The following is an 11,262-nucleotide window of genomic DNA, read 5'->3' on the forward strand; positions in this document are numbered from 1 at the left end:
CACTCAGCTGCCACTGCATTTTGATGGCAGTAGCGTGGGCTTTCTCTACCTAGTCATGCTGTCATCCTCTGAGGAAGTTTCATCCAAGGTCATTAAATCTGGTATTATTCAGGAAAATGCTCATTAGCTCTGTATTTACCACCACCACCACTCCCAGTTTCAAAGCCACGTTCTTAATCCCATTGTATCATTGCTGTTATTATTATTATTATTAATATTATTGTTGTTGCTGTTGTTATTTTAATTTCTGTGACCTGCAGGTGATGCTGTTCACAATCACAGTGCTCTGTTCCTTGAGAACAGCTCTTTGAACATACCTTTCTCTCAGGAGAGTCCTGGATCTCCAAATGCATCTGATCAACTGCAGGGAAAAACAAGAAAGTTGAGCTTGGCCAGCACAAACAGCGAAAACTCAGGGTCAACAGAAAGCTTGCCATCAGCATACCTCACCAACAGTGAGTGAAGCCTGGCGCTATGTGATGTCTGATACAGCAGCAAACCTTCCTTCCCTCCACGTCATTTCTGTGGAAAAGTTTATTACAAAAAGGAAAATTACCTGCTTGGAAATTTGGGCAGAATGAGAACAGCCGAAGTTGCTACCATTTTGTATAATGTATAAGTTTCCTCTTCTGGTTAGAATTAAGTAGATAAAGTAATAGAAATTGTCAATTTTATATTAAGTTGCCACTCATAAATAGTCATTAAGGGTTTCATATAACAGGGTTTTAGAATCATGTTCCAGGCATGAAGAAATACAGATATATCAGATTTGTTACCCATAGATAAAATGGCTATAAATCATTATATTGTATTGTTATAGACTGTTGGAATATTGGAATATTGATATATGACTGGAATGGATATATAACTATCCAGTCATATATCAATACTCCTTTCACTATTTGGGAAGCATTTGCAATTCTTACTCTGTAATGTGATCATAAAAGTGCTGGTCTTTCACTGCACATTTTCCGTGGAAGCAATCGGAATCATGCTGAAGTGATTTCTGCTTCCTAAAAACTTTGACCCGATAGAGCTATTTAGATTGCAGACAGATAACTGATGATGCACTCAGTGAAAACAGTTACTTTTGTGTTTTGTAGATACCTTTAACAGACTCTAAATGTCAAGATTAAAAAAGCAGGAGACTTCATTCAATTATCTAGCTTAAATATAATGACAACAAAAGATTTACTGAGCAGATACCTTATAGAAATGTGATGCTAATTTGTTTGGTTTGTTTTATAGTTACTGCAAAGTGGTGGGGAACAAAACGAATAGATTATGCCTTGTATTGTCCAGATGTGCTGACAGCCTTTCCAACTGTGGCCCTGCCTCATCTCTTCCATGCCAGCTACTGGGAATCAACAGACGTTGTGGCCTTCATTTTAAGACAGGTCATTGATCTTTTTTTCTTTTGTCTGTGGAATGAATAAATAACCTTGTGATTGTTTCTTGCATCTTCCAAGGATGACTAGTCTTTTAATCTTCAGTTCAGTTAGATGGCTACCTGTGGCTGCATCATATACGATGATTACATACAACGGGATATAGGAGTGACAAAAGTGTATTTACTGGAGAGGTGAAGGGGACAGCGAGCCCATCATTAGCCCCAGTGACTCTGTGACTAGGAACAAAGCACTGTAATGCATACGTTACTCACTCCTCCCATTCTCCAGATCAGTATAACACTGTATTATGTATTAATTTCCTCCCATTTTTTAAGGAATAGGGTATCTCCAGCCTTATTTAATTATGTATTTTGCTAGTAAATCTCAAACTGTTAGCATACATTTGATAATACACCAGAAGTTTGAAAGTACTGCTCCTGTAAGAAAGGCAAGTCTCTCATGTAACTATACTGGAGTATTTCAAGGCATTGTATGCACTGTCTTCTCAGAATTTATTTCTGAGTCATATGATGGGTCTCTTATTCCTACTGTGTCAGAAATTAGACAGCAGCTTTCAGTGATTTAGGAATAATACAGTGCTCAGACCTCCAGAGAAAGTGGTGAGACTGAGACATCTCATCTGGGGTAAAAAGGAAACCAAACCAAACAACTGGTGTTCTAGTGAAACCTGCAGGATAAGTGTCCCTCCAAGAATGCAAAGTGACCCACACCCAAAGGGCAGCAACAAGAAGTTTAATTTAGATTAACCCAAGAAATCTGTGTGCTTTTTATGTCTGGTGAATGATGAAATGCTGGCAGGTAAACAGTAATGAGAATAATGCAGAAAACTCCACTGTTTTTTCATTGAACCAGTTCAGCAGATACCTGACTGCCTGCCTCTTTAGCTCCTCTTTAGCCTCTGTTAACTCCGTCTACCTCCTGCTCCCAGTGCTGGTGTCAGTGATGTTAGTTCCTTGGAGCTGGTAGCTTCTGGGAATGGAAACTCAGTGGCAGAGTGCCCTCCAGTCCAGAAATGCTGCCGAGTCATAAAGTGCAGCTGTACTGAGCCCCTATCTTTATATGGCAGCCTGAGTAGAGTGTGCAGCCCACATCCTGGCCAGTAACCATACTGCTTGCGAAGCTTTTCATTGCTGTTTTTAATTTAAGAAATTCTAAGAGTCCTTCCACCTCTTGCTGTCCTTTCAGAGCATCCTTTGGTATGTCAGATTCCAGTCAAAAGGTATCACTCAGTAGTGCAGAATTTTAACAGCTAATTTTAAAAACGGGTGTTACTAGAATTGCCATAATGAAGGCAAGCAAAAGTTGCAGAAGAGTTTTTCCATGAATGAGAACAGTCTCCAGGACATGAATCTCATTTGATGCTCATTCAACAGTAGAGGAGAGGTTTCTACTGGAAGTGAAAGGATGCAAATCCCTGTTTTTTCTGTTCAAGGGCCTTAGATAATTGTACTTACATGTTTCTCCTCTCCTTGGAAGCTCTGTTATAGCTCTTGTCATCTCATCTTCTCTCTCAGGACATTTTTTCCTTGAATCTATCAGAACATTTTCCCATCTTGCCTTTCAAATGCCTCCTTTACCAGTTGTCTGTTAACAGTCATTCCTGCTTTATCATACTTGTAATTTCTGTGCATTTGTATCAAATTGCATTGTTCTGTCTCACCTAGCCTTGTATGTGCATTGGAGCTTTTAGAATTTAATAAGCCCTTCAAGCATTTGGAATGTGCCTGTAAAGCAATATGTGGGCTTATAGAACTACATAAAAGACTGATTAGTTCCAGCATAGTCTGGACATTCTGCCCTTACTGGGGATTAAGTTGAAGGTTAATGGCTTCTGAATGCCCTGTGGGCACATGCATTTCTTGCACCTGAGCTCTAGTGAATAGAATTTATGCCAATTTGTTAAAAAACACTCTAACCTCTCAGCATTACTGTGATTTGTTGCAAGCCAACTGCGTTGCTAAGGCTGAATGAAGCAGGGTTTAACTAAAGGGACTTCATATGAGACGTCTATCTTTCAAAATGATTGTAGGCCACTCTTCAAGAGAGGGCAGCCAGGGTGGAAAACTTCAGCACAGGAAACCAACTGTCCAACTTGAGTAATTTTCTGCTAGCTTGTGGAAGAGGCGGACTAAGCTATTTCTCATTCAAAATGAAGTAGCCTCATCCTGTCCATGATCCCAGAGTGCAACCTCAGATTTCAGTAAGACCAGGCTTGTGATTTCAATTGAACCAGCGCATTACCCCCAGATTTTGAAACCTGTTGTTTCAGGTTGTATCCTGAAATCTGAGTTGGACATGCAAGTTCTTGGTGTGTGATATTTAGATTGTGTGGATTGTATGACATGCTAGAGTTCTGCATGTTCACAAGTTATAGTCCTCTTAACTTCAGATGTTAATAGCCACAAGTCAAATCCTGAGCCTATCACCTACTGCAGTGGTAATATCCAGTAGGTGATAGGAAGCAATTTGCCGGAGTATATGTAGAAAAATCAATACAGATGGAGTCAGGAATCAGATCTCTGCCCCATAAAGGACATTAAAAAATACTTCTATGATCTTAAGCTCCTTTACTGACTTTGCAGACCATGTGCAGACAATGTGCCTGTTACTTATACCATCCTAATGTTTTCACCATTTTCTCTGGAAGAATGTGCAAGCTCTGTTGTGAGTGGAAAAGCTGTTCAATACGTACTTGAGAGTAAGTGTTGGCCAACAGGGTGAAAGCAGTTTGTCTGTACAGTTAACGTGAACATATGACCTGTACCTCTTTCTGCTTTCATTGTGCTTTTGGCTCTGCAGTGTCATTAGCTGGGAAGGCAGGATACTTTTCCTTTCTTTGCCAAGTACCATGACTTCCCAGGCCACACACTTTGTATTAAAATATTTATATAATTTCAGGTGATGAGGTATGAAAATGTAATTTTCAAGGAAAATGACAACCTGGATCCAGCAACACTAAGTCTGTCCAATCCACGAGAAAAATGGCTACGCAAAAGGACACATGTCAAACTGAGAGTAAGTGTAAATCTGAATATACATGGCAGCTGCAGAACTTGAGTTTGGCAGCAATTTAAAGGGCATTTGATCTCCCAAAGCATGAGTTTATGTAACTGAATTACTAAAGAGCTGGAAACTGCTGCTGTAATCCAGAGGAAAATAAATGAACAGAAAATAGAAATAATTTATTCTTGTTTTATCACTACATGTTGGGAGAAAGTATATTTCTTTCTTTAAATAACAGTGGGACCTTAAGTTTCAGTTAAGCAAAGAAGTTGCTTCTTCTGTTTTCTTAAATTCTAGATGAATTCATAAATCAAGAAAAAAATATTTACTTCATTCTTCAGATGCTACTTCAGCTAGAAATGTCAATTAAGATGCATGTGTCTTACACATAATCGTGTGAATCTGTGGCCCACTTGAAATGGGAGATACTTGGGATTCCCTTAAATGTTCTCTCTTATTTGGTTGTCTTGAGCACTCTCACTAGAAAGTCTATTCAGGAACCCACCATTACTGGAAATCTGTCTCCAGCTGAAATAGTAATGTAGTTTAGCTAGGTGCTCTACCATGCACTGTGATATACCTCAGACACACTGTACAGGGCTGTGTTTCTGTGTGACTCTTCATAATAACATAATAGAGCCAGTAGCCTCACTACAAAAACAAACACCCCCCTTCCTACCTTCTGCTCTTGTTTCAGAATGTGACTGCTAATCACCGAGCTAACGACGTCATTGCAGCAGAAGATGGTCCTCAGGTGCTTGTTGGGCGCTTTATGTATGGCCCTCTGGATATGGTGGCTTTAACAGGAGAAAAGGTAAAGTCTCAGTAAGCAATTTCCGTGTTTTTTCTGAACCCGCTTTTGTGCAAACCAGTTGTTGAGTGTAGCACAGGCATGTAGTACCAGAGAAAGCCTTACAGGAGGGGAAGTATGTCAGTAGCCCCCACCGCTTCAGCAAAAATGTTTTCCTCTGTCAATAGATTATTGTGTACTTGAAGTCATATTCCCATTCCAGAAGGACAGAAGTGAACAGTAAGCTGTATTTCCACAGTGGGAAAACAGATTCATGTTATGCTTGGGTATTGAATAGAATCCTGTTATTAAAATCTCTTGAAAGAAATTGCTAATTAAAAAAGTTAAGATTATTACTAATGACTGCACTGAGGAGAATTCCATACTCAGTAATGAATTACTGATAGTTATCATTCAAATTTTGGGCACTTTCAAAACTAATGGAAATACTGTCTCTATTTCTTATTTACACTTCTGTGTTGTCTCTCCAAGGATCTCGAATAACTTGACATAAAAAAGCTATATTTCATAATCATAATATGGAGAAGGAAAAATGAGCCAGAACAGTTCAGTGGGCACAGTTCTCAGAATGCTGTTCTAGTAGCTCTCACATTGCTACTGATAAAAAGAAAATGTTGACCAGAAAGGACCACAGTTGTGCAGATTTCTCTGAATGCCCTGTGTGAATTTAACAATAGTTTTTCTGAAGCACACATACACACACCCCCCTGCCCCCGTCTTTATTGGCTTGACTTAAGAAAATGTAGTAAAGAGGAAAAGTAGAAGGTCAGAACAGAATGGCTGAATAAAACAAAGTTAGAAGTATAATTCTCAAAAGAAAATATTTCTGTTCCTGATTAGTTCTTATATGCCTTTGTGGGTTGGAAGGAAGTTGGACTTCCCTTGAAAATGTTTTCCTTGGCCCTTTCACCACTAGTGATGCATTTGGAAGACGGAAATCAAGGAACAGTTAGGGTACAAAGTAAAGCTTTCTCCTACTTATACCATCCAAGACGTTAAAAGTGGCAGTTGGTACTCATCCTTATGCAAACTGTGAATTCACTTTGCAGTCAGGAAGCAGAAGAAATTAGTAGACCTGTTGTTTAACCCTGATAACAGCTCTGATTCAACAGTACCTGTCATTTTTTCCCCTGCACCAAATCTTATGCCTTAGAAGAATTCAGTTCTGAATTTCATAAGTTCAGAATAAATTTAGTGTTATTCATAGTTATATCCCAATGTCATATAACATCATAATGTCTAAGAAGAGCATATATGCAGAATTTTGTCAAGGATATCCCCAGCATGATCTTGCAAGCCACTGGTGAATTTTGTAGAGTATTTGGCAGCATGTTGAGCACTGAAGTCCAGATAAAACTTGTATGCCTAAGTTCTGTAAAAACTGAGTACAGAAGGAGAGCTTGGCAAATACCTCCCTCATATTTACTGATGTACGTATTGGTAAAAAGTGCCGGTCCAAGTCTGACAAAATATTTAATACAATTTATGTTAATTTGGATTAAATATTTCAGTTAAGAAAACCATATTAATGAAAGCTTTTGGGAAAAGAACCCAAAACAATAATTTGGAGGGGTTGGGTTTTGCATTTGTAGGCAAGGTTGTGATTTGAGAAAGATTCAATTTTGCTAATAACAAAATGAAATTTTACATTTTGTAGATTTAGCATGCAAAACTGTAACACACACATGCAGGCTGAAATGATCTGTTTTCTAGTTTAGAGTTCCTACCAAATTTCTGAGTTCTGTATCTTTCTTTGGTACCTGCAGTGCTAAGCTGAGTGCTTTAAATGATGAAGGCAATAAACTCTTGTGTGTTAGGAAGCATTTGTAATTGAGAGAACCTCCTGTGAAGATTTTACTGAGTTTTGAAGTTCCTTCGAACTTCCTTGTAAGCTTTTAGCATAAGCCATAGTTGGAGATAATAACACAAACTAGGCTTGGCAGGTCTTGTAAATAGAGAGCATGTGTTCCCTTCTATCACACTAGATGACCGGTTTGTTGGCTTTGCAGGTTGATATCTTCATAATGACGGAGCCATCTTCGGGTAGGTGGGTGTACTTTGACACAGAGATATCCAACAGCAGTGGCCGAATATCCTACAACATACCCAAACAGAAGAGACTAAGAGTTGGTGTGTATCCCATCAAAATGGTGGTCAGGTAATAGCTCCAAGCTGGAACTACAGCTGTGATGGGTTATTGTAATCAGGGAGACACTGAGTTGTGTAAGACTAAAGGAGATGTGGAAAGAGATTTTGGTCAGTTACTTTTCTTGGACTGTCACTGTGTTGTCAGCTTAGATTTGCAACAGTGATTATCTGTTTACTAGCCAGCTTGGAGGTGTCCAGGCCAATGGGTTTATTCCTATTACAACACAAATCCTCAGTGCAATTCGATTTAGGAGCACTTGGTCTTGCAAAATATGGGACTGGATGAGTGTAATCAGTCTTCTTATGGCAAGAATGTATGACTTGGCATATTTTGCAGGCTGTTCACCTGGAAAAAGACCGCTAAAGGGTATTGCTATGTGTTCTTCAGGCTGAAAAGAAGCTTTTTCTACTGAAATAAACAGTAGAGGATATACTGCCTTGTTCTCAGCCGTCACCTGCTTATCTGTTGATGTCAGGCCTATCAAAAGAGTTACCCTAATTTAAATTGGGAAAAAGAAAAAAAAATTAATCAAAACAGCACCTGAAAACAGTTCATTGACTTCCAATGCCAGCTCTCCTCTCTCCAGCATTTCTTAAAGTCTCTAGGCTAAGTAAAACATGAAGAATGAAGATATGTGAAATAAAATTTGTTACCCTAGGTGCAGGACTAGGGTATGTGTACTTTCAAAAAACCCTTAAGGAGTAGCTCTACAGTTTCCTTTGAACTTTGGAAGCTAAATCGGTAGGATGAATGTAGCCAAAACAGAATGTGTTGTTACCAGCCAGTTAACCAAATCCAAAGTCAATTGAAGATCTTATGTAGAGCTAATTGAGGAGAAATAGATGGTTTACCTCAGTGTAATAGAACAATCAGTTCAAGAAGAAAGCCTTACTTAAAAATGAATTAAGGCGTATTCAGAAGCCAAGCTCCCATGGGCTTTTAGACTGCGGGAGTAAGTTTTAAGCAGAAACTGCTCTTTGCTCACTAAGCTGTCCACACGTACTGTAAGAATATTCATCACCAGGTATAAGTTTCTAGATCATACAATAATCATATTTCTAAAGGAAAGAAGATATTGTCTTGAGGTTACGTTTTTTAGGAAACATGAGGTCATGGGATGGTAAGCAGTTTGGAATGCTTTGTGCTTTATTGATGTCTTAATGTCCAGACCTCTTGAGGAAAATACATCATGAGGAGAAGATTGCGTTTCACGTGTGTTTTCATGAGAAAAGCTGTCTCTGATTGCATTTCTCTGAATTGGCATTCCCATTGTAATTTGCAAGGATAGAGGGATGGGTAATGCTAGTACTACTGAGTGTTTATCTAATGGAGAAAAGCTGATTTGTGTAAGTACATGCTCACAAAAGGTGCATATCAATTCTTCCCTTTAATTTCTCATACTTCGCCAGTAACTTCAGACTGCCTGCAAAAAAATGTAGCCAGTTTCTGTGTGCTGTATATGTATGGGGGTGTATGTGTGCGTATATACAGCATTCATGTCTTATATGTGTACATGTATGGAAATATATGTACATACGTAGATAGCATGTTTGAGTAGCGATTTGAGTACTTCAGGCTGTTTGGGGGTGGTTTTCCTTGTTCTTTTAGGAAAGTACAAAGGATATTTATACACATCTGATTTCTTACTAAGGTCAGCTTCCAAATTTCTCTTTGGAAAGCTATTCCTAAAAGTGTAGGTTTTAATTGCCCCACAGAGGACTGAAATCAGAAGCCCTATTTGAGAGTGATTTTTGAAGCTGTAGATCCAGACAGATATAATTTCAGGTCTGGAACATGCAGAAAATACATCCTGGCATTTGGCTTTTTAATTGTATTTATTGCTTTGACTCTCCAGAGGGGACCAGAGCAGTGCTGCAAGTTACTTGACTGTGCTTCCCCGAGGAATGGAATGTGTTGTGTTCAGCATTGATGGTTCCTTTGCAGCAAGTGTTTCAATAATGGGAAGTGACCCCAAAGTCCGAGCTGGGGCTGTTGATGTCGTCAGGTAAGTGAGGTTTGCACACTTCATGACTTAAATCTCTGACTTTCCTCTTTGACCACAATAGAAAAGAAGAGGGCAGAATCAGGTTTAAAGGCCGGTATTCACTGCAGATATATTTGTATATTTGCTTGGACATCAGGTCTGCCTGATTTTCAGTGGAATTTCAGAATGCTGTGGTTTACTTGGAAATTTGTAGTTTAAGTTGCATGTCTCTTGGGGATATGGCCTTAATGTGTGCAGTGAGTTAATAATGATTGTGTGAGTTACTGTGATTAAATGAGAGGGTGCTTTGTGTTTCACTATCTTCAAATAAGGACATACTTCTGCTTCAAAAATAGCAAATGCCATGAATGCAAGAGCATTCTTGGGAAGAAAAATAAAAAGGCCTTTTAATTCATTGCTGCAAGATCGTTAGTGTTGCACTGGATGGGGAAATACAGCTCTCCGTTTGGAACTTGCACGAGAATGGAGGCTTGCCAGTTTTGAAGGGTTTTCACTCTTTGCAGCTGAAATGGCAGGAATCTTGTTAGAGGTTTCAAAGGCAGCAAGCCTTGATGTGAAGCAAGGCCTATTCTACATGAATTTTAAAATAGCTCTCATATTTTATACATTTATGTATTGAATAAAAATCTCTCTTGCTCCCCTCTTCTTCAAGATATAGACATTGTCAGTTAATTTGTTGATAGGAGCAGAGACTTAGACATGCTGCTTTCCACTTGTTAAAGGGTAAGGTCTGACTTCTAACTGCGTCTGTGCTAATCAAAGAAATGCTGACCTGATTCCATAGAGTCATAGAATCATAGAATAGTTAGGGTTGGAAAGGACCCCAAGATCATCTAGTTCCAACCCCCCTGCCATGGACAGGGACACCTCACACTAAACCATCCCACACAAGGCTTCATCCTGGCCTTGAGCACTGCCAGGGATGGAGCACTCACAACCTCCCCGGGCAACCGATTCCAGTGTCGTTTCTCTTTCTGCACCTACATCATTTACCTGCTGTTTCTGACAGGCATTGGCAGGACCTGGGATATCTGATTATCTATATTACTGGGCGTCCTGATATGCAAAAACAGCGTGTGGTTTCATGGTTGTCTCAACACAACTTCCCACAAGGGATGATCTTCTTCTCAGATGGACTTGTTCATGACCCACTGCGACAAAAGACCATTTTCCTCCGGAATCTCATGCAAGAGGTACTAGAAACCTGTTAATAACCTTAAAACTCTTTTTTTTTTTCAGATATTCAGTAAAGTTAGAGATCTCCCTTCCTTTTGAACAGTAAGTCTCACTGGTCATAAGAAAGTCTTTTTGCCATTCCTCATTTCTCTCTTTTTAAAAAGCAAGGAACACTGATAAAACATTCAAAGGGGCCTCCTGGCATGACAAATGAATGAACCACCTGTTCTTTCCTATGTGCATATCTATAGCTCTTGATAGCATGCAGGCAGAGACAGATTTCGTTTTCTGTGGTTTACAAAATGAGGTTTTTAACAATGAACTCACCTACTACTTCATTGCAAAACAAGTGCCATCCTTGCAGTGCATGATGTTCAGTACAGTGTTCACTTTGGAAGTAATATTTGTTTCAGTGCCACATCAAAATCTGTGCTGCATATGGTTCCATGAAGGACATTTCTGTGTACAATGTCTTGGCTCTGTCACCATCCCAGATCTACATAGTTGGACGATCAACAAAGAAATACCAGGCACAGTGTCAAGTAAGTAACTCTTGTTACTCAATCAGAATGTCCAAGGGGAGCAAGGAAATGTATGCGTGTGAATGCATGTGCAAACACACCCACTCAATAAAGAGCAGAGACAGTGTTTCAGAGAAAGAAGGGCAGTTTTGGTTTCAGATGAGGCATTTTCTGGCAGGGTTGAC

At 39.3% G+C, this 11,262-nt stretch overlaps 1 protein-coding gene across 9 annotated transcripts in view; it reads left to right on the plus strand.

Annotated features, from left to right (window-relative positions):
- PITPNM3 (PITPNM family member 3) overlaps nt 1-11,262 on the plus strand; it is a 71,157-nt gene that overhangs the window by 53,247 nt on the left and 6,648 nt on the right. For 8 of the 9 annotated variants that reach the window (XM_065695201.1, XM_065695204.1, XM_065695206.1 and 5 more), the window contains 8 exons: nt 261-455; nt 1,249-1,397; nt 4,311-4,427; nt 5,113-5,229; nt 7,236-7,384; nt 9,231-9,380; nt 10,390-10,573; nt 10,970-11,098. In XM_065695201.1, coding sequence (XP_065551273.1) covers nt 261-455; nt 1,249-1,397; nt 4,311-4,427; nt 5,113-5,229; nt 7,236-7,384; nt 9,231-9,380; nt 10,390-10,573; nt 10,970-11,098 — 1,190 coding nt within the window. The remainder of the gene's footprint in view (nt 1-260; nt 456-1,248; nt 1,398-4,310; nt 4,428-5,112; nt 5,230-7,235; nt 7,385-9,230; nt 9,381-10,389; nt 10,574-10,969; nt 11,099-11,262) is intronic. The other variant, XM_065695202.1, reaches the window with a different exon arrangement.

This window comes from Lathamus discolor, chromosome 14 (genome assembly GCF_037157495.1).
Source record: "Lathamus discolor isolate bLatDis1 chromosome 14, bLatDis1.hap1, whole genome shotgun sequence".
In the NCBI taxonomy this organism is placed as follows: Eukaryota; Metazoa; Chordata; class Aves; order Psittaciformes; family Psittacidae; genus Lathamus; species Lathamus discolor.